Here is a 27,990-nt window from a genome sequence, read left to right as displayed (position 1 = left end):
TGAACAGCTCATCTCTGCACGCCCCCACTGAGGACACTTTGAAGCTCTCTGAATGTCAGTGTGTGGGAATAACGTGGACTGGCTCCAGCTCCACAGGGTAGAGAGCACGACTGACAGCAAAGAGAGCATCAGGTCCTCAGCCAGGGTCTCAGCTGATTTCTTGTCAGCAAAGACATAATCCCTGCCCTGTTCTATGCATCCTAAGGTTCCTATCTCTAGAGAGGAAGGAAGCTGGATCCCCAACTCCCACTACCACAGACCCCAAGGGTAAAACAGGACACCAAAGAGGTGCTAGGCACACACTTTCTTTATTATGAGTTGGGGCTTTGGGGCCAAATCCTGTGTGGCCTCCTGCTCTGGAAACTAGAGAATGAATCCTGGATCTCCTTCCCTGAGTCCCTAGGGAGGGATGTTGGGCAAGCTCAAGTCCCTAACACAAGAGCTGCCGAGGAAGGAAGAGAAGACAAGGAAACATGGTAGTTCTGTTTCTCATATAACCTGCATTCTCGCCACCAAAAGCTCTAACACGCAGCATCAAAATTCAATTCTGTCCCTCCAGGACTGCGTTCTGATCATGACCCTTCTTAGAGTTCCTCTTCTGGAGGAATTAGGGGAGAGACCGGGTGGCCCGTCAGAGAGCCAACAACCACTGGGCTTCTCCATCCCTCTCTGGAGGTGCCGTGGCTGCACCAGACCCCGGGGATTCACAGGGCCTGCACTAGCACCAGGAGGCTCATGACCAGGGCCATGGAGAAGAAGATGCCCAGGAAGAATCGATCCATCACACGGGCCAGCCGCTTCCAGTCCTCATGGCGACGCTGCGCAGCCCGGTGGCTGTGGAAGGCGTTAGCAATGGTAGCTACATGGTGCAGCAGGGCTTCCTGACGGCACAGACACCGGGGCTCACGGCAAGGAACTGCTGGAGGGCGAGCCCCTCCGTCAGGAGGTCGGGGACTGGGGGGTGATTCCGGTGGTCTAGCCTGCCCACAGGGCTCCCCTCGTTCCCGCACGCACAAGCCCCGTGCCAGGCGTCCAAGCAGGAGGGTCCGGGCCCAGGCTGGCACTGGTCGGGCACTGGGACCACAGTAATGCAGGTTCATGATAAGGATGGTGAGTGCCGTGGAGAATGTGACCATGGTCATGGTGGCCATGTAGTACTTCCCTGCAAGAGAGAGTGAGCTGGGGCCCAGAGCGAGAACTGAGCTCGCCCACCGCCTCAACACAGGGAGGCACCAGCTCCCCCACCAGGAGGCTCTCAAGGCCCTCCCTGTCCCAGTCCCAGCGGAGGAGGCGGCAGGTAAGGGCTAAGGTCTCCTCGCTCCTAGTTCTTGCGAGTGGGTTCTCAGAAGCTGCCTGCTCCCTAGTTGTTCCCACTGCTGGACGCTGCACCCTCACCCCCAATCCGTGAAAGTCACGGTCTCAAATAGCACGAGCACCACCTGGGGCAAGTCAGCGATCCTTTTGGCACAACTGGGATAACAGAACCTATCTCACAGGTTGGTGGTGATGCCTCATTGAATTAGTACCCCAAAAAAAAAAAAAAAAAAATCAAGTGTTTAGGAGAGTGCCTGGCACACGGCCAGAACCCAGCGCATTCTGCCTGCGGGCCGGACCGTGGGGTGGGGTGTCCTTCCTGGAAGGGGCCTTCTCCTCCTGCCCTCCCCTCCCCTCCCCTCCCCTTCCTGCGCGGACTTGGGCTGCTCTGCTGGGGGTGGGCGCCTGTCCCGCTCGCCGCCCCGCCCCGCCCCGCCCGGGTGGAGACCCCCACGCAGCCGCAGGTGGCGGGGTGGGGGTGGGGGTGGGGGTGGGGGCGGGGTGGGGGGCGGGGGGGCCCGCGCCGCGCCGGCTCGGCTCACCGATGAGCGGCACGCTCTCCGCCGGCGGCATGCTCTCTGCCAGCAGCAGCTGGAAGACGGTGAGCGCCAGCAGCACCGTGACGCCCAGCGACACCTTCTCGCCCGAGTCTGCGGGCAGGTGGAAGGCGAGCGGCGCGAGCAGCGAGATGAGCACGCAGGGCAGCAGCAGGTTGCACACGTAGGCGGCGGCGCGGCGGCGCAGCAGCAGCGTGAAGGTCACGTCGGGGTAGGGCTCGGAGCAGCAGCCGTAGGTGAGCACGCGCCGCCGCGCCGGCATGCCCAGCACGCGCCACTCCACGTTCTCCACGAAGTCGGCCAGGCCGGCGGCGGCGCCGCGCGGCCGCACGTCCAGCTGGTGCCCCCCGTGCGTCCAGGAGCCGAACGTCAGGCCGCAGCGCTGCGCGTCGAACGGGAAGGCGGACACGTCCACGCGGCACGAGCTGCGCGTGATGGCCGGCGCGTCCCAGCGCACGGCGCCGTCGTGCCGCAGAACCACGTTGGTGCTGGCGGAGGCCGGCGGCTGGGCGTCGGCCCTGCGGGCAGAGGGGGCGGGGCTGCGGGGCGGGGGCGGGGCCGGGGGCGGGGCCGGGGCCGGGGCGGGGGCTCCCTGCGGGGCCGCTCCCACCGCGCCGAGGTGGGGGGGGTGGCAGACAGCCCTGGGGGGCCTTCCGACGCTCCGAAGGGGCGCCCCCTGCTGGGCCCAGAGCGGACCCACATCCAGGCCAGGGCAGTGGGAGAACACGCCTGTCCCGGCGGCGCCCCCCCGCCCCGCTGCAGTGTCAGCCGTGAATCTCCTCGAGCCCCCCGCCCCCCTCCCCGGGGAAATGTGCAGAGCCATACGTTGTCTGGGAACCACACCACTGGTTTCGGAGGCATAAAGGAATGCTCCAGAGGGTCAGGCCTTGGAGGAAGTCCCTAGGCAGGTCCTCAGGGAGACCTGGGAGACTTGGAGCGGCCCGAAGGCTGGAACATGCCATCTAAAGGCACTTGTGCCCCAGAACCCTTTCTGTACTAGATACAGAACTGGCCCCGGACCACAGCGCGTCCCCAGGAGACACTCAGCCTGGGTTGGCTGGGGACCCACTAAAGTGGGGGTGTCATGGAGGGGCTCTGAACTGCCGGCAGCTTACAAGGGTCCTGGGGGGAAAGCTTCCAGGGCAGCATAGCAACCAGGTTAGGTGGGGGAGTTGGGGAATCACTGCATACCTAGAGCCAAGGGCAACTGTAGGGCGGGGTAGGAGAGGGGAGGGGCCCAGGCAGGCAGTACTTGTTATAGAGTACGATGTCTGGTCGCCACACGAGACTGCTGGGGATGCGGATAGCATCCAGGCCACCATAGGCATCAGGGTCCCATCGTAGGTAGGCATCTGTCCACTCCTGTCGGATCCACAGGTACAGGGTCAGCACCTGGTTCCGCTCATCCTAGTGGGAGGCAGGGAGTGGGCACAGATGTGGGCACGTATATGCACACCCTTCCCTGTGTGTACGCACTCACCCACAGAGCTCTGGACAGCAGCCATAAACCCAGCTGGCTCACAGTCCAGTTCCTACCCAGGCCTGACCTTGCTATGTGGCCTTGGCAGTTTCTTTTCTTCTTTAGGCTTCCGTTTCCTTAGTAGTTACATGGGCTATAATCCCTGCTAGGCAGCAATGCAAGTGTGCAAAGTGTTGGGCACACTGTGGGCACCTGCCCAGCAGTTAGTATCCAACAGTTAGTAGCTCTTATTAGTGTTGGTAATATTAACATTCACAGAAAATAATTGTTTGGAGAATAATCCCAGTCTCTCACTGCCCCCCAACCCCATTCCATGACACTGCCGCAGGCATGGTCCACACTTGTACTACCACCACCACACACCATGTCGATGATCTGGGACAATGTCACCTCCAGGGTCACGTTCAGAGCCTGGTCTGTGTCCGCCACAGGTCTCAGAGCACTTGTGTAGTTGGCGAAGAGGTCACGGAACAGCTTGTGAGCCAGCCTGCCCTCGGCTCCCAAGCACCCTGAAGGACCAGGAAGAAGTGTTGTCCATCTGAGGCCCTTGTCCAGGGGCATCTCCTCACACCCTCCACTCCCACAAGGCTGGCATCCCGTCACCTGCTTCTGATGCTATAGGACATTCCCTCCTGAAAACACTGCTTTCCCTAGGCTTTTGTGACCACACTTTCAGCCCCTGACTCAAGTACTGTTCCCCAGAATCCTGGGTGTTGGGCTTTTTTTTTTTTCAGCCCAGATTTTTCTTCTGAGCTCGAGACCCATAAATACAGTTCACTCCTGAATGTCCTACTCTGTAGGTCCAAAATATGAACTCATTTCCTCCCCTCCTGTTCTGAAACCTGTTCCTTGTTCTGTGTTCCCCATCTCAGCAAACAGCACCCACTCCGGGCGACCTCAGCCAGAAATCTGTGGATTATCCTTCCTATCTGCTGCCTCCCCCTACAATCCAGCCAGTGCCCAAGTCCTGCCAGCCATGCTGCTGGGCATCTTTTGAACATTTAGTCGCCCCTAAAGCTTGAGTGGATCCCAGCAGCAGCCTCCCCACGGCTCCTGCTGCCAGTTCGGTCTCTCTAACCATTCTCCACGTTTCTGAGATGAGGGACACTCTTTTTTTTTTTTTTTTTTTTCTGAGACACTCAAGTCTGACCAGGCCAGTAGCTGCTTAACACTATTCAATGGCCCCCCATTGCCTGCTGGATAAAGTCCAAACTCTGCCTGGCATTCAATGTCCTTCGTGATCTGCTCCCCACCCCGCCCCTGGCTTTTCCATCACTGCTCCCACCCCAGCCAGGCAGGTCTCCTGTCATCCTCTTCAGCACCTCCATCCTCCCTGCCACCCAGATAGAGCGCTTATTCCCAGCACAGTAGTGAAGAGAAATGGGATGTGGAGAGAGATCTGGGGAGGAAGGGAACAGCAGCAGTGCCCATAGAGGCAGGGCTGGTTTGCTGCACTTCACACCTGGAAGTGGTGAGAACAGAAACAGAAGGCCCAGGCTGGAGACAGAGAAGCCGAGGCTGAGGCGGTGGCTCCTGGGCCCCATGGCTCTGCCACAGCAAGAGGTAGGGCGGGTCTCTGGGGGTGAGCCTCCTGGTCAGACGGAGGGCAGCATCAGGCCCTGCTGGCAAGGATGATACCTGGAAGTCAGAAGGAAGTCTGAGGTCTCTGCCGGGGAGTCCGGCGGCCCTTCCAGTTCTCTGACCCTCCTGTTTGTACCTGCCCTTGGATTTTAGAGCTTGCATTGGGGCATCTGCTCTTTCTCCTCCACTGGTTGGCCCTTGCCTCTTCAGGCCTCTTCCCTGTGCTTGTCTCTGCCCCCCGCCCCCTTTACCTTGTCTCAACTCAGCCTGTCTCCATTTCCTTGTGTCTTTTCCTCTGGAACTCTTTTTTTTGCTTTCTGCCTTTTTGACTTTGGTCTTCCTCCAACACTCTCTTCCTTTCTCCTTTCTCCTTCCTCCTTCTACTTTAGCCCCCTAACTTCCTTTCTCTATTCCCCATACCTGGACTCCGGATGAGCCTGGCACATTCTCAGCACAACAGGGGCAGGGACTCAGAGGGCTCCGGGCTGCAGGCCCCTCTCACCTGCCCTTTTCCTTAGCTTAATTACAGGGTTGGGACACTTGTGCCCATGGGAACAGAGCAACTGAAATTGACACCTCAGGTCACTGGGACCTGAATTATTCAAATTGTAACACAGCACCCAGACTCAGCTCAAGCCCAGGCTGGGGTGTTGGAAGACACAGAGGTACTGGGGTCAGGAGCTGCAAAAGACTGGGCTTAAGGGTGTGAGGGGCCAGACCTGTGTTTGGGGACCTCACATTCTACCTCTGCCACCATTGTTGAATTCTTGAGGCTCTTTTTTTAAATTGTATTTAAATTCACTTGATTAACATACAGTGTATTATTAGTTTCAGAGATAGAATTCAGTGATTAATTAGTTGCAAATAACAACACCCAGTGCTCATTACATCACATGCCCTTCTGAATTGCCCATCACCCAGTTAACCTATCCCCCCCCCCCCCCATGCTCCCTTTAGACAGCTCTGCCTCAAGTGAGAGATGGAGCACATCTGTTCAGGCTAGGCACTTGGTGCCAAACACGCTCTCCCTGGTGGGAAGGGGGCTGAGCCTCAGGCTGCTCTGGGTGGTCCCACAAAGCAGGAAATGGAGCTCACAATCCTTACCTCCAACTGCCTACAGCCATCCCCATCTGAGCCTGTGTTCTCCCCAAGCCTAAACACTGACATTGGGTAGCAGGGAAAATATAGGCTTTACAGTCACTCTCAGCTCTGTCGTATGAGCTGTCTAATCTGGGCAAGATACCGAGACTCTCTGGGTTTATGTTTTCATACGGGATAATGGGATTAACAGTCCTCACTTCAGAAGTTATGAGGATTGAATGAGACAAGGCAAGTACCTCGCATATTGCTTGATGCACAGCAGTCAACCAAAGTAGATATGCCATAATCCCAGTGGATTAGTTAGACCATTCTACCTTCAGGAACACACACTTAGATTCACAAGTCCCCGGCCCCCAGCAACCACCATTCTACTTTCTATCTCCATGATTTTGACTTACTCATGTATGAGCAATCACATGTCTTTTTTCTTTTTTTTTAAGATTTTATTTAAAGAGAGCATGAGTGAGAGAGAGCAAAAGTGCGGGGGAGGGTCAGAGGCAGAGAGGCAAGCAGATTCCCCACTGAGCGGGGAGCCCAAAGTGGGGTTGGATACCAGGACCCTGGGATGATGACCTGAGCCCAAGGCAGATACTTAACCAACTGAGCCACTTAGGCACCCCTAAATCACGCATTTGTCGTTTTGAAATCAGCTGATTTCACTTCACAGAATATCCTCAAAATTCATCCATTTTGTTACATATGTTGGAATGTCTTTAAGCCTGTATATATTTTATTGTATGGATATACTACATTTTGCTTATCCATTCATTCCTAGAGGAATACTTTGGTTGCGTCCACATTTTAGCTAGTGTGAATAATACTGCTGTGTATGGAAGTAGAAATATTTCCTCAAGACTCAGCTTTCAGGGACCCCTGGGTGGCGCAGCGGTTTGGCGCCTGCCTTTGGCCCAGGGCACGATCCTGGAGACCCGGGATCGAATCCCACGTTGGGCTTCCGGTGCATGGAGCCTGCTTCTCCCTCTGCCTGTCTCTGCCTCTCTCTCTCTCTGTGCGACTATCATAAAAAAAAAAAAAATAAGACTCAGCTTTTGGTCCTTTTGGATTATATACCCAGAAATGAAATTGCTAGGTCATATGGTGATTCTATTTTTTATTTTTTGAGGAATCGTCATACTACTTTCTACAGTGGCTATAATATATTCCCACCAACAGGATACAAAAGTTCCCGCTTCTCTACATCCTCACCAACAGTGGTTTTGTTGTTGTTTTTAATACTAGCTATCTTAATGGGTGTAAGGTGGTATCTCACTGTAGTTTTGATTTGCATTTCCCTAATAATTAGTAGTTGAGCATTGTTTCATATGTTTATTGGCCATTTGTATATCTTCTTTGGAGAAATGTCTATTCTAGTCCTTTGTCTATTTTTTTTTTTAATTGGGTTGTGTTGCATTTTAGGAGTTCTCTTTATATTCTGGATATTAATTCCTTTTGAGGTATATAATTTGCAAATATTTTGTCCCATTTTCTGGGTTGCTTTTTTACTCAGTTGATGTATCCTTTTGGTGAACAAAATTTTAAATATTTTATGAATCCCATTTTGTCTATATATTCTTTTTGTCTGCACTTTACAGTCAGATCCAGTAAATCATTGCCAAATCCAATGCTGTGAAGCTTTTGCCTTATCTTCTAAGAGATTTAGTTTTGGTTCTTACATTTAAGTCTTTGACCCATCTGTAGTTAATTGTGTATGGTGTTTATTTTTTATTTTAGATTTATTTATTCATGAGAGACACAGAGAGAGGCAGAAACATAGGCAGAGGGAGAAGCAGACTCCCTGTGGGGAGCCTGACATGAGACTTGATCCCAGGACACTGGGATCACAACCCTCCTCAAAGGCAGACATTCAACCACTGAGCCACCCAGGTGCCCCATATATGGTGTTTAGATAAAGATCCAACTTAATTTCTTTGTATGTGTATATCCAGTTTTCCCAGCACCATTTTTCTAAAATAAAGATTTTATTTATTTGAGGAAGAATCAGAGAATGCACAGAGGGAGAAGGGGTCATGACCTGAGCCAAAGGCAGGCGCTTAACCGAGCCACCCAGTCACCCCTCCCAGAACCATTTGTTAAGATTGTCCTTTCTCCCAGTGAATAGTGTTGGCAGCCTTGTCAAAAATCATTTGACCATATGTGAGAGATTATTCCTGTGAGAATATGTGAGAGAATATGACCATATGTGAGAGATTATTCCTGGGCTCCCTAGCCTATTTATCTTTGTGCCGTACCACACTGTTTTGATTACAATAGCTTTGTAGTGAGTTTTGAAATTAGGAAATATGAGTCCTCCAACTTTGTTCTTTTTCAAGATTGTATTTGGTTATTCAGATTCCCTTGAGATTCCATATGAATTTTAGGGTGGATTTTTCTATTTCTGCAAAAAACAAAAACAAAAAAACCACTGAGATTTTGAGAGGGAGTGTGGGTATCTTTCCATTTATGTCTTAATTTCTTTAAGCAGTGTTTTTAGTTTTCAGTGTATAGTCTTTTGTCTCCTTGGTTATGTTTATTCCTAATTATTTTATTCTTTTTGATGGTATTAAAAATGGAATTGTTTCTGTAATTTTCTTTTGGATTGTTCATTGTTAGTGTATAGAATGCAATTGATTTTTGCATGTTGACTTTATACTGCTACTTTGAATTCATCTGTTAGTTCTAACAGTGCTGCTGAACTGTGTCATTGTTGCTGTCATTGGTTTAGTAATATTTAGGGTTTTCTACATATAAGATTATATCATCTACATATTTTACTTCTTCCTTTCCAATTTGGAGGTCTTTTGTCTTTCTTCCCTAATTGGTCTGGCTAGAACTTACAGCATAATGTTGAAAAGAAGTGGTGAAAGCAGATGTCCTTGCTTTCTTACTTGATCTTAGAGGAAAAGCTTTCACTCTTTCACTCTTTCACCATGGAGTACGATGTTTATTGTGGGTTTTTCAGATATGGCTTTTATTTATTTTTAACGATATGCTTTTTTTTTTTTTTTTTTTAAGATTTTACTTATTTATGAGAGACACACAGAGAGAGAGGCAGAGACACAGGCAGAGGGAGAAGCAGACTCCATGCAGGGAGCCCAATGTGGGACTCGATCCTGGGATTCCAGGATCATGCTCTGAGCCGAAAGCAGGTGCTTAAACACTCAGCCACCCAGGCATCCCAAGATTTACTTTAGAGAGAATTCTCAAGCAGATTCCTACTGAATGCAGAGCTCAAGACAGGACTTAATCCCAGGACCCTGGGATCATGACCTGAGCTGAAACCAAGAGTTGGGCACCTAATGGACTGAGCTACCCAAGCACCCCCATATATGGCTTTTATTATGTTGAGGTAGCTTCCTATTACTAGTTTGTTGAGTGTCTTTATCATGAAAGAGTATTGAATTCTGTCAAATGTTTTTTTCTGTATCAAGTGAAATGGTCATAAGCTTTTCTCCCCATTCTGTTAATGTGGTGTATTACATTATTTTCATATGTTGAACCATCCTTGCATTTCAGAAATAAATTCCACTTGGTCCTGGTGTGTAACCCTTCTGAGTTGCTGAATTCAATTTGCTGGTATTCTGTTGAGGATTTATGCATCAATGTTCATAAAAGATATTTGTCTGTAGTTTTCTTGTAGTGTCTTCTTTTAGCTTTGGTATAAGGGTACTTGTATACATTAAATGGGTAATTATAGGTAGGGGTGCCTGGATGGCTCTGTAGGTAGAGCATAAGACTCTTGATCTTGGGTTTGTAAATTTGAGCTTCGCACTGGGTGTAGAAATTACTTAAAATAAAATCTTTAGGTAATTGTATGGTAATGTGAATTAGATCTCAATAAAGCTGTTACCAAAAATATACTCCATATCATGAGTGAGAATTAGCTGAAACAAGAAAACAATCACAGAAACAAGAAAGATCACAGATATTGGACATATTAAATAATAGTAATTTGACTATTTTGTGTATTGCTCAAAGAACTGTAAGATATATTAATTCATAATTCTCACAATATCCTATAAAGGGAGAAGCAGGCTCTAGGCAGGGAGCCTGATGTGGGACTCGATCTCAGGACTCCGGGATCACACCTTGAGCTGAAGGCACATGTTTAACTGCTGAGCCACCCAGGTGTCCCAAGCATGCAACTTTTTTTTTTTTTTTTAAGATTTTATTTATTTATTCATGAAAGACACACAGAGAGAGGCAGAGACATAGGCATAGGGAGAGGCAGGCTTCATACAGGGAGTCCGATGTGGGACTTGATCCTTTGGACTCCAGGATCACACCTTGGGCTGAAGGCAGGCACTAAACTGCTGAGCCACCCAGGCATCCCTCAAGCATGCAACTCTTGATCTCAGAGTCCTAAGTTTGAGTCTCATGTTAGGGGCAGAGGTTACTTAAAAAAAAAAAAAAAGTGCTTCAAAACAGCAAGGATGGAGTGCACATATAGAATAGACCAAAGAGTTAAAGAAGCTTCAATTTACAAAACACACTTGGGATTCATCTAATATGGCACACGATTCAAATTCTTGGGGCACCTGGGTGACTCAGTTGGTTAAACATCTGCCTTCTGCTAATGATCATTATCCCAGGGTCCTGGGATCAAGCCCCACATTGACCTCCCTGGTGAGAGCCTGCTTCTCCTTCTGCCCCTCCCCCTCTCAAATAAATAAAATCTTAAAAAAAACAAAAACAAAAAAACCCAACTTCTTTCTGATTCCAGCAGGCTGGGGAGGACAGGGTGGTGGGGATGTCCCTCAGGACCAGCCAAGAGAGTCCTTGGCTTCACACAGGATGAAAATCAAGTGTGAACCAGCAGGAGGTGAAAGTAATTTACCAAAGATATATATATATGGAGAGAGAGAGAGTATCCGGGAGACTTAAAAAGGAAAAGAACATATCTCTGTTCAGGGACTTGTGGTTTTATTGAGGATGGTGGTCTAGTTTATGTGTCCTCTCAGGCATCCAGGAATTAGAAGATGAAGGCCCAGGTGTTATTCCTTGGAGCCAGGGGTTCTTGGCTCTGAGATGTTTAGCTCCAAAGGTCTGGAATGCATATATGATAGCTTTTTCAGGTCATCTTCATCTGGTCCTTCCTTAGATGTTATTTATTCTAGAGAATCATGAACTCTTTGTCCCTCACAAGGAGGACACAGTCTATTTGCATTACAAGGCATGGGTAAAGTGGGGTCCTAGCAAGACTAGAAACCAGAAAAGCAGCAAAGGAAAAAAAAAAAAAAAAAAAAACCACCACCAGCTCTTTCTCTCCTCTTTGGTTTCCCTGTCTCATTTACATAGTATAATCTTTGACTAAAGACTAATGTGTAAATTGGTGTTTACCTGAAAGAAAAAAAAAGGTAAAATGTTTCTCATAATCTATTTTCTGTGATTTGGGGTGAAAATGTTATATTGTTATATATATTAAAAAAAAAAATCCAGAAGTTGGTGGGTGAGTTTTAAGAAGCTGGGGGGGGGGGGTGGTGGGGCAGGGAACAAAGTAAAAAAATTAACTGCACAATAGCAGTATGATTTAAGCCTCTATTTTTGAAAAGAACAAATTACCACATATAAAAAGGTAAGGGATATACAATAATGAAATAATGACCCTTTGCCATGATTATCATCAGACAGAAGGTTGATGGGAAGTTATATAAAGGGCGACTAAGGCTGACAACACCTGAATCAACGTTAACAACACTAAAAGTGGAACAACCTAAACATGTGTCTTCTGAAGTGGTAACACACCACCATCCATTACCAGGGAGTTGGGGGCAGCTGAGAGAAGGAAACAATCTAATCAAGCCTCTAGATCTAACCAGCAGTATCATAGGAAGTAAGGGGGAGTATATAGGAAGGACCAGTATTAAGGATGTAGAGGCACAACCAGCCGAACCTAGAAGGTCCTGGTCCTCAATCCTAAAGGACAAATGACCTAGTTACTTTATTTTTATTTATTTATTTTTTTGACCTAATTACTTTAACAAATAAAGGGCATTTTAAAAAGCGGGTAGGGAAGTGCACTGGTAATAGACTGACACTTGAGACTTACCAACCAAATGCAAAGTGTGGACTCTGTTGAGATCCTAATTCAAACAATTCAACCATGAGGTGCCTGGATGGCTCAGTTGATTGAATAAGTCTTGATTTCAGCTCAGGTTGTGATCTCAGGGTCGTAAGTTTGAGCCCCGCATTGGGCTCCTCGCTCAGCAGGGAGTCTGCTTGAGATTTTTTTCTCCCTTTCTCCTTCCTCACCATGTTCATGCATGTTCTCTCAAAAATAAATCTCCCAACAATTCAACCATAAAAATGTAGTTTGAGACAACTGGGGAAATTTGAAAATGCAGAGGGTATTAGCTGCTATCTTGGGATTACTGTTAATTTTGTTAAGTGTGACAATGGTGCTGTGATTATGTTTTACCTGTTGGTGGGGCACCTGGGTCGGTAACCCACCCAGGTAGGTGACTGGGTCGGTAAGCATCTGACTCTTGATTTCATCTCAACTAGGTCATGATCTCAGGATCATTTGATTGAACCCTGCATCAGGCTCTGAACTGGGCATGGAGCCTGCTGAAGACTCTCTCCTTCCCTTTGGCTCTGCCCTTCCCCCGACTCATGAGCTCCCTCTCTAAAAAAAACAAAACAAGGGGATTCCTGGGTGGCGCAGCGGTTTGGTGCCTGCCTTTGGCCCAGGGCGCGATCCTGGGGACCCGGGATCGAGTCCCACGTCGCGCTCCCGGTGCATGGAGCCTGCTTCTCCCTCTGCCTGTGTCTCTGCCTCTCTCTCTCTATCATAAATAATAATAAAAAAAAATTAAAAAAGTAACCTTGAAAATAAACCTAAAAAAAAACAACAACAAAATAAAACAGAACAAAACAAAAATTACCTGTTAGAAATGCTTAGGTATTGATGAAATGATGATCTGCTTTAGAAATACCATTGTGGGGTGGGTAAAATAACAGTGGAGGTAGAGATGAAGTAAGATTGGAGGAATTTCACAAATGTTGAATGTGGATTCATTACATCATTTTACTTTTGCATAGATGAAAATCTCTACAGTAAAAGGTTAAAAAAAAAAAAAGCCCTCAAGAAAACATAAGGAATGAATGTTTAAAGCAGAAATCAATACATTACAATATAGAACTCTGGTAAAAATTGGTCAATAAGTCAAAGACTGGTTCTTTGAAAAACAATAAATTTGGAGTAATTTTCTGTTAATACAAAGTAGCACCTGAGTCAAAGAGTAAAACATCTGAAAAAAGCAGCTACTCTGCAGGCCTTGGTTTAGCTAATTCAAAATTTAATATCCAGACCTTTCTGGACTTTGATTTTGGCATCATTCCAGCACTTTGACAAGGAATACATTTACTTTGGATGTTCTATGAGGTTGTAGATTTTACAAGTCTGTTGAGTTTTGAGAAAACAGATTCCTGTTTTTATATTTTTGAGAAACTTAACATTTTATTTCAATGGAATTTTGTAATGTAGAAGAGGAGCTTGTCATCTTATTAACTTTTTAAAATTATTTTTCTAAGATTTTATTTATTCATGAGAGACAGAGACACAAACACATACACATACAAACACACACACACAGGCAGAGGGAGAAGCAGGCTCCATGCAGGGAGCCTGATGTGGGACTCGATCCCAGGACTCCAGAATCATGCCCTGGGCCAAACGCAGACACTAAACCGCTGAGCCACCCAGGGATCCCCTTATCATTAACTTTGAACTATAAATCTGTCTGTGATGTAACACAGCTACGATAAACATCTGACTTAGAGCCTTTAAAGAATATATATGAAATACTTGTCACAAGAGGGAATACTGCCCATATTCACAATTCTTAATACGTCTAAAAAGGCTAACCATTTCTATAGCACACTCACTTTTCACAAAACACTTCTCACGAGGAAACCACAACAGGAATTCTTTGCTATAAGCCCAGTAATGCTCTGTGACTCAGGTTCATAGTTAGTAATGGCGGGAGTTATCCTTAATCTTTGGGGGCCTAAATTAAAGCCCCAGATCCACTCTGCTTTATCTCCAAATTCCTCCAAGGTCCAGTGTCTTAGACCTAAGCCTATTTGGAATTTGCTCACACCTTCAGTTTAACAGGAAAAAAAAAAAATCCAAATAGTACTCCTCAGATTTATTTGCTCCTTCTGGAAAACAGCTGTGTTTAGCAGCAACATCCAAGATCATCATCCCCCTTACACAATGGAAAATGAAATTAAAAGAGTGAAGTGTGGGGTGCCTGGGTGGCTCAGTGGTTGAGCTTCTTTCTGCCTCTGGCTCAAGTCATGAACCTGGATTCCTGGGATCAAGTCCTACATCAGGCTCCCCACAGGGAGCCTGCCTCTCCTGTCTGTGTCTCTGCCTCTCTCTGTTTCTCATGAATAAATATATAAAATCTTAAATAACAATAAAAAATAAAAGAGTGAAGTATCACCCAAGGTTTAAAAACAAAACCCCCAGAGCAGAAAAGCCAGGCTTTGAATCTTAAGTTTATTCCACTGGGCAATGAGACTCTTCCCCATCCCGTACTGGGAAGCCAAGCACAGAAATATATGCTTTTAAATATATTTATATCAATATAAGAAGTCAGTGTTAATTAATAATCTCATCCCTAAATTTGCCCTAATAAATTTAGCCTTTGATTGTTCTTTCTTTAACCCATGGCCCATCTCCCGTTAGACTGAGGCCACTGTAAAGATCTTTGGAGTTAAGAAGGCTCAAAAAACACAAAGGGAAAGCCAATAGCAGGAATGCTATAAACATTTTATTTATTTTTTTAAGAAAGTAGCTTCAGAAAAAGAGGAAAATAATCTAGATCATTTATTTATATATATATATACTTTTTAATAAAAACCTTTACATAATCTTCATGCATAAAGACCCAGAGGTGGCCATGTTGTCTGTGACAGCTCTCATACCAGCTGTCGCAGGCCTTTACCTGGGACTCCCCATAGTTGGCAGCAGTGTGGCAAAGGCCCTCCACTTGCCCTTAAAAGCCCGGCTCCTTGCCTGCCTCAGTAATGGATTTACTTCTGGGACTGTAGACAATGGGTAGGAAATGCTTTGGGTTAGAATAAGAAGGACAGGGAGGGGAAAAAAAAAAAGAAAAAGAAAAAGAAAAAAAAAAAAAAAAAGGACAGGGAGGGCTACCCAACATGCCGTGTTTTATCCAAACTCTTCAGGCAAATCTAGCCAGGAAGCCTAGCAAGAGGACTGAAAACCAGGGATCAAACTGAATTCTGGAGCCTCTGAGAGACATGGGGTCTATGACCAAGAGTTCCTGCACATGATAGTAGGAAAAGTTTGGTGTTCATGGGACATTCAAGGCAGGAACAAAGAAGCCTTGAAGATTCATCCCTCTGTGGCAGGCACTCACTTCCACCCTAAAATGAGTCAGAAAGACCCGGTTCTGTTTCCTAACTTAGTCCCACCCTCTTTTGACTCTAAAACAGTGTTAACTCCTCAATCTACTTAAGAGACAAATTCTCCTTTCTTCTGTGGATAGTTTATCTGTTAAGGAAGGATAATCCTTGATTAACACATTTGTCCTAGTATAAAAGGGTTGAGGTAGGACTAGGGTAGCAGGTTGGCATGGAGGGTCACAGGATCCAGAACAGCTGAAGGTGGAAAAGGATTCCCTGGTTCTCTGGGGGGAATTTTGCCAAAGATATTTTATTGACCATTTTTTTAAAACGGGGGAGAAAAAAAGAATGATCTTAAGGAAAGTAAAAAGAGACTTGGCTCCTTTTTTTTGGGTTCTAAAAGCCCTTATGCTTTGTTAAGTATTAAGAAAAGCCCTGAATAAATGGAGGATGCTGCTTGGGGCAGCAGGAAAAGAGGATGGATTCCACAGCCACTCAAGAGAATGGCAAACAGTGCCAATTAACTCAATGCAGGGGATTTCAGTGTGGTGAGTGTGAATGAGCATGTGAGTGTGGTGGGAGGAACCTGGAGTTCACTGGCTCCCAACAGTCAATTCTCGCAGGTAGGACTGTGTGAGGCCACGTAGTTCCTCCAAGGCATAGTCCTCAGGCATGGGGAGCTGGCCAATGTGGGGAGCCAAGAGGCCCAAAGGGACTCGCTGAGGGTCTGGTGTTGAGTCAGAAGTTGTATCAGGGGCACGCTGAAGGCTCCATACCACCCGTAGTAGGTTGGCTGCTCGTTTGGCCATGTCTAGAGAGAAAAAATGAAGTGGGCACCATGGATGAGGGGTGGTAAGGGTGGGCATCGGGGTATAGGTATAATACTTAAGACTGGAAGCAAGCAGGTAGGAAGCAGGGAGAGGCTGGAGGATTACCTGACTGGGCCAGGAGATCCTTTGCATTGTAACACTGCATCTGCTGTATGCGATTGCACAGGGAGATCACTTTGGCATGTAACTGTTCCAGCTCATAAACTGAGCAATCCACCTACAAAGAAGCAGAGAAACCAATTAGGTCAAGAAGACTTCCCATTACCCCAATTCTGTCCATGGACTATGTGAAGCTCTGAAGCGACAGAAAAAACCCACAGAGCTGGCTTGCAGTGTCATGTCACCATGCTATCTATTATCCTAACCACAGTGGACAAAACCCAACCTCAGCAATAATCCACAAGAGGAAAGTAACATAGTAACAAAGCTCTGAATTGGGCAAGTCTTGAGATGAGCATTAATGAACCACATGACACCTAAAATCTAGATAAATCTGGGCTCAGAGGGACATGTGGGTGGCTCAGTGGTTGAATGTCTGCCTTTGGCTCAGGTCATGATCCCGGGGTCCTAGGATCAAGTCCCACATCAGACGTCCTGCAGGGAGCCTGCTTCTCCCTCTGCCTATGTCTCTGCCTCTCTCTGTTGTGTCTCTCATGAATAAATAAATTCTTTAAAAAAAAAAAAAAAATCTGGGCTCAGAGAGATTGTATGAGTTCTTAAGAGTGCATAGTAAGTAAGAAGTAGAGTCCAAACTAGCATTTAATTTAGGTATCCTAACTCCAAGTTCACAACTCTTTCTAAAATACTGCGGGGCCCTATGTCCTCTCCCTATGTGCTGCAATCCACTCCTATGGCTCTAATTGTTATTTGAAATTAATTTATTAGAGAGAGAGTGAGCAAGCAGGAGGAGCAGCAGAGAGAGAGAGAGGGAAAGGCAGAGAATACCAAGCAGACTGTGTGCTGAACTGAATGTAGAAACTGATGCAAGGCTTGATCCCACAATCCCGAGACCAAACCTGAGATGAAACCAAGAGTTGGATGCTTAATCAAGTGAGCCACCCAGGCACCCCACATATGGCTCCAATTATGATCAATGCGCTGATGATTCCTAAATCTTTAGCCTAATATTCCAACCTTGCATTCCCTTTCCCAGGGCCGCTGCCTTAGCTTGGGTTATCATTATTTCTTAATTGAAGTATCTTAAGAGGTTGATCACTATCTTCAGTGTCATCCCCATTACATCACATCTGGTAGTCAGAGTGACTTTCCTAAAAAGCAAGTCTGTATTTTTATTTTCTCAATTTTTAAAAAGTTTATTTAAGTAATCGCTACCCCCAACATGGGGCTCAAACTCCCAACCCCAAGATCAAGAGTCATATACTCTTCTGACTGAGCCAGTCAGGAACACTATTTTTATTCTTTACTTACATTCTCAACACTTTCCAGCAGCATCTTATTCCTGTTTGCCTCACATATGTCTCTTGGTTGCCCACACCCTCTTCAAACTTACATTAAACCGCCCTACTTGCTAAGTGTCCTATCACCTCCTCCTTCTCCAAACGCTCACCCAGCCCTTCCATGAAGTGTCTCTCTTACTGAATCTACTTTTGGAGTGCTTTGTAGAATCTACCATTTAATGCCTCTGCAAGTATTTTTTATCCACAAGAATCCAGTCTTTAACTGGACATTTAAAGGTGGTAAATATGATGAAGTCTTTGCTCTGAAGAAACTCATAGAAAATGAAAAAACTATCAGACAGAGGTAAACCTTGAAGAACCACAAGCTATGGAGATCATTCAAACATGAAGTGGCAGAAAAACTGGATGGCAACTTCAGATGAGGAAAGGTTTCCCTGAGGGAGGTCGTATCTTAGTGGAGACCTGAATAACTACAAAAGGGTCAGGTTTTCTAACCAAAGAAAACAGCTAAAACTATAAGACGAGAATGCAAAGAAAGCGTATGTGGGTAAAATGCAGAGTTTAAAGAGGAGAATAGAAGAAGAGAAAACTGGAGAGGTTTTATATGCCAGAAGATCGTAACTGGGGATCCTCAGAATTCAGAGTGTAAACTTGGACTGAGAATAAAATCTTTATTTTTATTAACTTTTTATTAAAAATTAGCATTTAATTATTAATTTAGATGCCATGCAATAATTGTGACTTTGTCATCAACAGAAATCATAGCTATTTTCATATTACTTTATAGTTGTTAGTGATTTTTAAATATAGTACTTCAAAATTAAGAATAGTTAGGAGAGCCACTGCTGGGCTTGTTCTTTAGGATGTTAAATAAATCACCTACTACTTACCATTAAGTTCTTGGTATTTTGATAACTATTTTAACATAATTGGTTTTCTTTGTAATCCCACAAATTTAAATTTTATGCATTAAAACACATTAGACAGCTATCCATGGGGTTCACCAGCCAAAAACCAATTATTGAGGCAGACCTTTATAAGACTTGCTAAGGAATACTTTATTCTAAGTGAAATGAGAAGCCACTAGAAGGTTTTTGAGAAGAGAGTGAGATGATATGATTTACATTTTAGAAAGATCACTCTGGCTACTATGTGGAAATAGATTGTAAAGGAATAAGTGCAGAAGCAGGGAAACCAATTAAGTGTCCAGTACTACAGTCCAGGTGAGAGATTTTGTGGCTTTACTAAACCTACATGGCTCCCCTTTCCACCCTATAATCCACTACTACTTTATTTAAAGCTCCCTGGAGGGGTACCCGGGTGGCTTTATCTGGTTGAGCGGCCAACTCCTGATTTCGGTTCAGTTCATGATCTCTAGGGTTGCAATGGTTCGGAGTTGGTCGAAGATTCTTTCTCTCCCTTTCCCCTTCCTCTGCTCATTCATGGTCTAATTAATTAAAATCTTAAAAAAAAAAAAAAAAGCCCCCTGGAAGCCCTATGATCTCTCTGATCTCTAGACTTAATGCTATGCCCTCTGCTGAAGCATTGTCCCAACTATCCTTTTTCGTCCTTAGGAGCTTAGATGCCACTTCTAAAAAGCCTTTTAGACTCCCTCAGACGGGGTTAAGAACTCACGTTTATGTGCTATTACAGAACACTCTTTGCTTAATCCTTACACTTACCTTTCTATAGCAGTTGCTGGTTTACACACACACACACACACACACACACACACACACACACACACACCTTCCTCACCAATATTATCACTGGTAAGGGCAAACATATACTACTGCTTACCTTTATATTCCCCAAATCCACTAGTGCTTGGGACATAGTACGTTCTCAATAACTAGGTTGTGTAAATGTATTAATATTCAACTAGAAAACAGTTTTCCTCAATAATAATTTAGGGGTGATGCTCTTAATCTATCCTAAAAGTATAGCAAATAATAAATTATGCACATTATATGCCAGGCATAGTGCTAGTAGTTGGGAATTTGATAAGGACAATAGATAACAATAACTAGGCACTTAATATATGTAAAGTAGTCTGCTAAAACACTTTAAGTATATTTTAATTGTTGGACAACTCTGTCAGATAGCTACAATAATCTGTGCCACCCCTCCCCCCACCCTTTTCAGAAGAGACAGAGGTTACTCTATTTGCTTAAGGTTATATAACGAGCAAGTGAGGGAACCATGCGAGCGAGTGAGGGAACCATGAATTGAACCTAACAGTTTGGCTCCAGAACTTGATTCTTACCCTCTCCACTCTATTGCCTTTAATCTTAAAGAAGATATCCCCAAAAGGAGTTTATGATAACCTAAAAACAGATGTGGATAAGTAATTATAATACAGTCAGTAGACAAATGTACCAAATCCTTTGGCAGTAAAAAGGAAAGTGCAATTAACATTTCTTAGGGGAAAAGGAGAACGAAGTTGAGCTTACAGCAATGCAGATCTTAAAGGATGAGTGTGTGCGCTAAAGACTGATATAAAACAAGCTTTGTTGGAAACACCATGACTACTTTAGTGTGATCAGAGCAGAGTAGGTTGGCAATTGGAATGTGGGGTAACACTAGTAGAAATAAGGCAGGGGTTAAAGGTAAAAGCCTCTATGTGGGGGCTTAAAGGGCTTGAATTCTATGTTTTTTTGTTTTTTTTTTAATTTTTAATTTTATTTATCTACGATAGTCACAGAGAGAGAGAGAGAGGCAGAGACACAGGCAGAGGGAGAAGTAGGCTCCATGCACTGGGAGCCCAACGTGGGATTCGATCCCGGGTCTCCAGGATCATGCCCCGGGCCAAAGGCAGGCGCCAAACTGCTGCACCACCCAGGGATCCCTTTGAATTCTATGTTTAAGGGGCTGGTCTTTGTGATAAGCAATAGAGGCCTATCTATGACTACAGAGACTGACCCCCAATTCATTCATTCATTCATTTATTCATTCATTTAGATTTTATTTATTTATTCATAGAGACAGAGAGAGAGAGGCAGAGACACAGGCAGAGGGAGAAGCAGGCATCATACAAAGAGCCTGAAGTGGGACTCGAGAGCCTGATGTGGGATGCGATCCAGGGTCTCCAGGATCACGTCCTGGGCTGCAGGCGGTGCTAAACTGCTGCACCACCTGGGCTGCCCAACCCCAATACATTTTAATGAAGTCTTAAAAAACTGGGGGATCCCGAGGTGGCTCAGCAGTTTAGCGCCTGCCTTTGGCCCAGAGTGTGATCCTGGAGTCCCGGGACCGAGTTCCGCATTGGGCTCCCTGCATGGAGCCTGCTTCTCCCTCTGCCTGTGTCTCTGCCTCTCTCTGTGTCTCATGAATAAATAAATAAAATCTTAAAAAAAAATTAAAAACTGTAATACTTGTAATTTTATTTTACTTTATTTTTTAAAAAAGATTTTATTTATTTATTCATGAGAGAGAGAGACAGGCAGAGGGAGAAGCAGGCTCCATGCAGGGAGCCTGACGTGGGACTCGATCCCGGGACTCCAGGATCACGCCCTGGGCCAAAGGCAGGTGATAAAGCGCTGAGCCACCCAGGGATCCCCAATACTTGTAATTTTAAAACATGCCAAATGATATGTGAAACAATTACCATTCTCACCAAATCTCTGACCTTACTATCTCTCTCATCCCTGAGCTTTTCACTCAAACAAGGCCTGGACAAGGACAGACGATGGGACTATGAATAAACAAATCTGAGGAATGTCTACCGTATATACCACTCGGTAATAAGCACAAAACAAAGAATTTTTTAAAGTTTTGATACAGCTGTCAAAGTGGCTAGAGTAAATTAGACTCATCAAAATGTCCTGCCTGCACGGACAGTTCTATTTCTGCCAAAGAGTTTTTCAAGTAGTTGCTCAGGCCTTTTGAGGTCTCTGTGGCTTTAAGGGACAGGGAAAATGAAAACTAAGTAGTAGTTTAAGGAACACAGGTACCTGCTGTATCTGGTGAAGCATCTCAATGATCCGAATATAGTCCAAGTAAACAAGCCCAGATGTTTCCCAGTCCTGGATTAGGCTACTACGCTCTGGAGGTGCCAGGTCTTCCAAGAACCCCTTCAGGTAGTCATAGTTCTCATTAATGATGGCATCTGAAGAAACAAAATATTAAGCACTATGTCTACACAAATATGTGGTTCTCAAAAGTACACAGAGGACATGGCAGAAATCCAAAACAGGAAGGAAGAGGAAATAATGCAGGGTCCTACTAGAGAATTACAAGTAGATATCTTCAAATTCTCCAAAGAAAAATGTGGAAAATTTCTTGCTTCATTTCCTTAAACAGAGATTTCTGGTGTGTTTTCTTTTTTTAAAAATTAAGACATAATTGACCTGTAATATGATGTTAGTTTCAGGTATACAAAATAACAATTCAAAACTTGCATATGTTGCAAAATGACCACCACAATGTCTAGTTAATATGTTACAATAGTTATAGAATTTTTTTTCATTTGATAAGAACTTCTAAGATTTACTCTATTAGCAACTTCCTGTTTTTTAAAGATTTTATTTTTTTTCTTTCTTTTTTTTAGAAAGGGCATTGCCTTTTTTTTTAAATTTTTATTTATTTATGATAGTCACACACACAGAGAGAGAGAGAGAGAGAGAGAGAGAGAAAGAGAGGCAGAGACACAGGCAGAGGGAGAAGCAGGCTTCATGCACCAGGAGCCCGACGTGGGATTCGATCCCGGGTCTCCAGGATCGCGCCCTGGGCCAAAGGCAGGCGCCAAACCGCTGCGCCACCCAGGGATCCCTAAAGATTTTATTTTTAAGTAATCTCTACATCCAATGTGGGGCTTGAACTCAACCCAAGACCAAGAGTTGCATGCTCTTGGTGTAATACAGTACTATTAACTTTGGTAATGTATATTTGTAAATATACACCCACATATATAGATATATAATATATGTATAATGTATATTTCATCCTCATGACTTATTTATTTCATAACAGGATGTTTATACCCTTAGACTTCATTTATTCATTTTGCCAACCTCCAACCTCCTCTGGCAACCACCAATCTTTTCTATGAGCCATTTTTTTTTTTTTTTAAAGATTCTACATATAAAGTGAGATCATACAGTATTTGTCTTTCTCTGATTTATTTCCCTTAATACTGTGAGGGTCATCCATATTGTTGCAAATGGTAAGATTTCATTCTTTCATTTCATTCTTCTTTATGGCCAAATAATATTCCATTGTATACGTATATAATACAAATATATATATATACACATATACATACACACCACTTTTCCTTTATCCATTCATCCAGTGATTTTGTTTCCCTATCTTGGGTATTGTAAATAATGTTGCAATTAACATGCTGGTGCACATTTCTTTATGAGTTGTGTTTTCGTTTTCTTTGGATAATTACCCAAAAATGGAATGGCTAGATCATATGGTAGTTATACTTTAAATTTTTAGGAACTTCCATATTGTTTTCCATAGTGGCTGTGCCAATTTACATGCCCTCCAACAGTGTACAAAGGCTCCCTTTTGGGATCCCTGGGTGGCACAGCGGTTTAGCGCCTGCCTTTGGCCCAGGGAGCGATCCTGGAGACCTGGGATCGAATCCCACATCGGGATCCTGGTGCATGGAGCTTGCTTCTCCCTCTGCCTATGTCTCTGCCTCTCTCTCTCTCTCTGTGTGACTATCATAAATAAATAAAAACAAAGGCTCCCTTTTGTCCACATCCTCACCAACTTTATTATTTATCTTTGACAATAGCAATTCTAACAGGGATGAGATGATCTCACTGTGACTTTGATTTGCACTTCTGATTAGTGACACAGAACGTCATTTCATGTAACTGGAAGCCAGCTGTATATGTCTTTAGAAAAATGCTCAGATCCTCTATTTTTTTAAAGATTTTTTTTTGCTCTTTTTATGAGTTCTTTAAATATTTTGGATGTTAACCCTTTATCATTCCTAGGTTACCTTTTCATTTTGCAGATGGTTTCCTTTGCTGTGCAGAAACTTTTTAGTTTGATGTAGTCCCATTTATTTATTTCTGCTTTTGCTGCCTTTGACTCTGGTGTCACATCCAAAAAAAAAAAATCACCACCAAGATGGTTGTCAAGGAGCTTACTGCCTATGCCTATGTTTCTTTTCAATACTTTCAGGTCTTATAGTTTAAGTCTTTGCCCATTTTGAGTTAATTTTTGTACCTGGAATTAGATAGTGGTCCAGTTTCATTCTTTTGCATGTGGCTGTCCAGTCTTCTCAACACTATTTATTGAAAAGATTGTATATTGGGGATCCTTGGATGGCTCAGTGGTTTAGTGACTGCCTTCAGCCCAGGGCCTGGTCCTGAAGTCCCAGGATCCAGTCCCATGTCAGGCTCCCTGCATGGAGCCTGCTTCTCTCTCTCTGTCTCTGCTTCTCTCTTGTTTCTGCCTCTCTCTCTCTCTCATGAATAAATAAAATATAAAAAAAAAAAAAAAAAAAAAAAAAGACTGTTGGCTATTCTTGGCTACTTTGTTATAAACTAATTGACCACATATGTATGGGTTTATTTCTGGGCTCTCTAATCTGTTCCAATGATTTATGGTATCTGTTTTCAGGCCTGTATCATGGTGTTTTGATTTACTATAGCTATATAATTGAGTTTGAAATCAGAGAGTGTGATGTCTTCAGCTTTATTCTTCTTTCTTAAGATCATTTTGGCTATTGGAGGTCTTTTGTGGTTCCACACAAATTTTTGCGGTTTGTTCTAGAGTTCTGTGAAAAATGCAACTGAAATTTTGAAGGGTTATATTGAATCTAGATTGTTTTAGGTAGTAAGGATATTTTAACAATGTTAATTCTTCTAATCCACAGGCAAGGAGTATCTTTACATTTCTTTGTGTCTTTAATTTCTTTCATCAAAGTCATAGTTTTAAGGATATAGGTCTTTGACCTCCTTGGTTAAACTTATTCCTGGATATGTTATTCTTTTGATGCAATTGTAAATGGGATTGATTCCTCTGATAATTCATGATTAGTGTACAGGAATGCAAGAGATTTCTACATATTGATTTTGTATCCAGCAATTTACTGAATTCATTTATTAATCTTAACAGTTTTTTGGTAGAGCCTTCAGAGTTTTCTGTATATTGTATCTTGTCATATGCAAATAGTGACAGTTTTATTTCTACCTTTCTTGTTTGGGTGTCTCTGTTTCTTTTTTCTTTTTCTTTTTCTTTTAAAGATTTTATTTATTTACTCATGAGAGACACACAGAGAGGCAGAGACACAGGCAGAGAGAGAAGCAGGCTCCATGCAGGAAGCCCAATGTGGGACTCAATCCCGGGACTCCAGGATCATGCCTTGAGCCAAAGGCAGAGACGCTCAACCGCTGAGCCATCCAGGTGTCCCTCTGACTTCTTTTTGTTGCCTAACTGCTCTGGTTAGGACTTCCAATACTATGTTGAATAAAAGTGGTGAAACTGGGAAACTTTGTCTTCTTCTTAATCTTAGAGGAAAAGCTGAAAGCTTTTCATCATTTTTAAAATTTTTATTTACTTATTTATTTATGAGAGACAGAGAGAGAGAAAGAGAGAGAGAGAGAGAGGGAGGGAGGGAGAGACACAGGCAGAGGGAGAAGCAGGCTCCATGCAGGGAGCCAGACGTGGGACTTGATCCCAGGACTCCAGGATCACACCCTGGCGGAAAGCGGTGCTAAACCATTGAGCCACCCGGGCTGCCCATGAAAGCTTTTCATCATTAAGTATGATGTTAGCTATATGGTTGTCATATATGGCTTTTATTATTGAGGTATGTTCCTTCTATACCAATTAGTTTTTATCATAAATGGATGTTGAGTTTATCAAATGCTTTTTCTGCATCTATTGAGATGATTGTATGATTTTTATCTTTCATTTTGTTAATGTGATGTATTAACATAACAGCCCTGAGATCATGACCTGAGCTGCTTTGTAAATGTTAAAGCACCCTGGTTATAAATCCCACTTGATCATGGTATATAATCCTTTTAATGGTTTTTAATTTGGTTTGCTAATAATTTGCTGGGAATTTTTGCATCTATGTTCACCATGGATATTAGTCTGTACTTTCCTTTTATAATGGTATCCTTGTCTGGTTTTGACATTAGGGTAATGCTGGCCTTATAAAATGAGTTTGGAAATGTTCTCCCCCTCTTCTATTTTTTGTAAGGGTTTGAGAAGGATTGGTATTAATTCTTTGAATGTTTGGTAGAATTCACTAGTGAAGCCATCTGGTCCTGGAGTTTTCTTTGTAGGGAGTTTTTTGATTACTGATTTAATCTGCTTTACTACTAACTGGTCTGTTCAGATTTTCTATTTCTTTATGATTCAATCTTAGAAGGCTTTGTATGTTTCTAGGAATTTCTCTAATTCTTCCAGATTGTCCAATTTGTTGTTATATAATTGCTCACAGTAATCTCTAATGATCCTTTGCATTTCTACGGTACCAGTTGTAATGTCTCCTTTTTCATTTTGGCAAATAAAATTTCCTAAAGCCACACAAAATTTAACATAATTCATGCACATTAAGCATATCCTTGGCAAATGGTAACATAATATTACTGTCAATCCCTGCCCCTTTAGCCTTTCATCCTGGCCAAGTTTCTTCTGCACAGAGAACTTTTGCAAAGTGTAATCTGATTCAAGACTGCAAAATTCTATATAGAAATAATCTCTGGTCTGATTAATCATGGGGTTCAGAGGTTGGAAGAATTTGGGGTGATTCCATGGGCCCTGGTCTGAAGCACTTACCAGAAGCTAAGTGCTTGATGATGAATTTGTGGCAGCGGTTCCAATGTCCAGCTTTAAATAAATAGAGGGCCTCCAAGTGCTTGTCAGATTCCATGTGTGCTCGCACTGCTTTGGCCTCATTAATCCACTCAGCAGGCACACAAAGCTTTTGAGTCAGGAAAGTCTCCTTAGCCCAAGACTCAGGGGTCTCTACTAGTTGGCAGTGCCGGGTAAGCAGCTCTCGAACAGCCTTCTCACGCATGCTGTAGGAAGAAAGACAATGCTGAATAAATCCTATCTTCATTGATGGAGAAGGCTGCCTCAGACAGCACAGTGACCCCTGAGATAGTCTCTTAAACTGCAGGTCTTAATGCTTAGTGGAGCACTTCAAACTTCACTTAACACACACACACACAAAGCCATCATATCATTTATTTCTTAAATGAAATAGAAGTATCTAAGCACATTATATTTTCATGATAAAAAAATACTGAAAACTAATACTCTAGGGAAGGTTGTCCAGAGCTAAGGAAACGCTTTCTCTTTCTTTTCTTTTTCTTTTTAGTAACAGGAGATCAAGGACCAGGATAGGAGAATCCTATTCTCCACAAAGTAGTTCTTTGTAGTTAATTTTTAACCCTCTCCCTTCCTTTTCTCCCATATGGTCAGTATAGGTAAACAAAGTAGTTTTTAAAGGTAAGGTCTCTTCCAGGTCCTTGTTTTTTTTTTCCTTCAAAACCATCAGCTTTCCTAATTCATTTTCTCTATGCCTCTAGATTTAGGCTACCCTCACTCTTTTTGGTCTCAAGGTCCCTTAAAGAGAGCCCGTTTATATCTGGGCCAGAGGACCAGCTGTTGATTTCTTTCTTTTTCTTTCTAAAGATTTTATTTGAGAGAGAGTGGGGGCATGGCAGGGGTAGTAGTGGGAGGGAGGGAGAGAAAGAGAGAGCGAGCCTCAAGTAGACTCCACACCCAGCGTGAAGCCCAACTCAAGGTTCAACCCCACAGCCCTGAGGATCATGACCTGAGCTGAAATCAAGAATCAGACAGATGTTCAATGAACTGAGCCACCCAGTTGTCACAAAGGACCAGATTTTTTTATTTTAAAGATTTTATTTATTTTAGAGAGAGTGAGAGAGAAAGCATGAGACAGGACAAGCAGGGGGATCAGCAGACAGAGAGGGAGAAGCAGGCTCCTTGCTGAGCAGGAAGCCGGATGTGAGGTTCAATCCCAGGACCCTGGGATCATGTTCCCAGAACTCTGGGATCATGACCTGAGTTGAAGGCAGATGCTTAACCAACTGAGCCACCCAGGTACCCGCCAAAGGACTAGATTTAAATATCAAATCAAAACTAGTCTCATCTTAGAATCTTTTCTGAACATTTTTTTCAAGGACCTTTTCAAGGCTTTCCATTGAATCCATTCTCAACTTCTTCATTTCTAAGATTCTTTATCAAGGGGTGCCTAGCTGGGTGAGTAAGAAGGGCATGCAACTCTTCATCTCAGGGTCCTGAGTTTGAGCCCCATGTTGAGTTATAGAGATGACAAACATACATACATACATAAATTGAAAAATTCATTTAAAAAAAATCCTTCA

General features: G+C 43.9%; 2 protein-coding genes across 4 annotated transcripts in view; both read right to left on the bottom strand.

Moving 5' to 3' along the window:
- Positions 1-289: 289 nt before the first annotated feature.
- CHRNA10 (cholinergic receptor nicotinic alpha 10 subunit) lies at positions 290-16,438 on the bottom strand. Its single transcript, XM_072725815.1, has 6 exons — positions 16,344-16,438; positions 4,814-4,989; positions 3,715-3,860; positions 3,124-3,278; positions 1,857-2,389; positions 290-1,162 (listed from the first exon to the last, which is right to left on the bottom strand). Exons 2-6 carry the CDS (start codon positions 4,893-4,895, stop codon positions 705-707), a joined length of 1,374 nt encoding a protein of 457 aa, XP_072581916.1. The 5' UTR covers positions 4,896-4,989; positions 16,344-16,438; the 3' UTR covers positions 290-704.
- NUP98 (nucleoporin 98 and 96 precursor) overlaps positions 14,791-27,990 on the bottom strand; it is a 120,452-nt gene continuing 107,252 nt past the window's right edge. For all 3 annotated transcript variants that reach the window (XM_026010577.2, XM_026010578.2, XM_026010576.2), the window contains exons 30-33: positions 26,414-26,655; positions 21,610-21,764; positions 16,344-16,455; positions 14,791-16,219 (exon numbers count right to left, since the gene is read on the bottom strand). In XM_026010577.2, coding sequence (XP_025866362.1) covers positions 16,002-16,219; positions 16,344-16,455; positions 21,610-21,764; positions 26,414-26,655 — 727 coding nt within the window. In that variant the 3' untranslated portion in view covers positions 14,791-16,001. The remainder of the gene's footprint in view (positions 16,220-16,343; positions 16,456-21,609; positions 21,765-26,413; positions 26,656-27,990) is intronic.

Source organism: Vulpes vulpes, chromosome 11 (assembly GCF_048418805.1).
Source record: "Vulpes vulpes isolate BD-2025 chromosome 11, VulVul3, whole genome shotgun sequence".
Taxonomy (NCBI): Eukaryota; Metazoa; Chordata; class Mammalia; order Carnivora; family Canidae; genus Vulpes; species Vulpes vulpes.
This window is presented reverse-complemented; position numbering and strand designations above follow the sequence as displayed.

What these genes read in the sequence shown, in the direction of transcription:
- CHRNA10 (XM_072725815.1), bottom strand. Translation starts at nt 4,895, where the DNA reads ATGGGGCCCAGGAGCCACCGCCTCAGCCTCGGCTTCTCTGTCTCCAGC. An exon ending in TGTCCCAGATCATCGACATG is followed by an intron (nt 3,279 to 3,714) that starts GTGTGTGGTGGT and finishes GCCTCCCACTAG; the next exon opens with GATGAGCGGAACCAGGTGCT. An exon ending in GGAGAGCGTGCCGCTCATCG is followed by an intron (nt 1,163 to 1,856) that starts GTGAGCCGAGCC and finishes TCTCTCTTGCAG; the next exon opens with GGAAGTACTACATGGCCACC.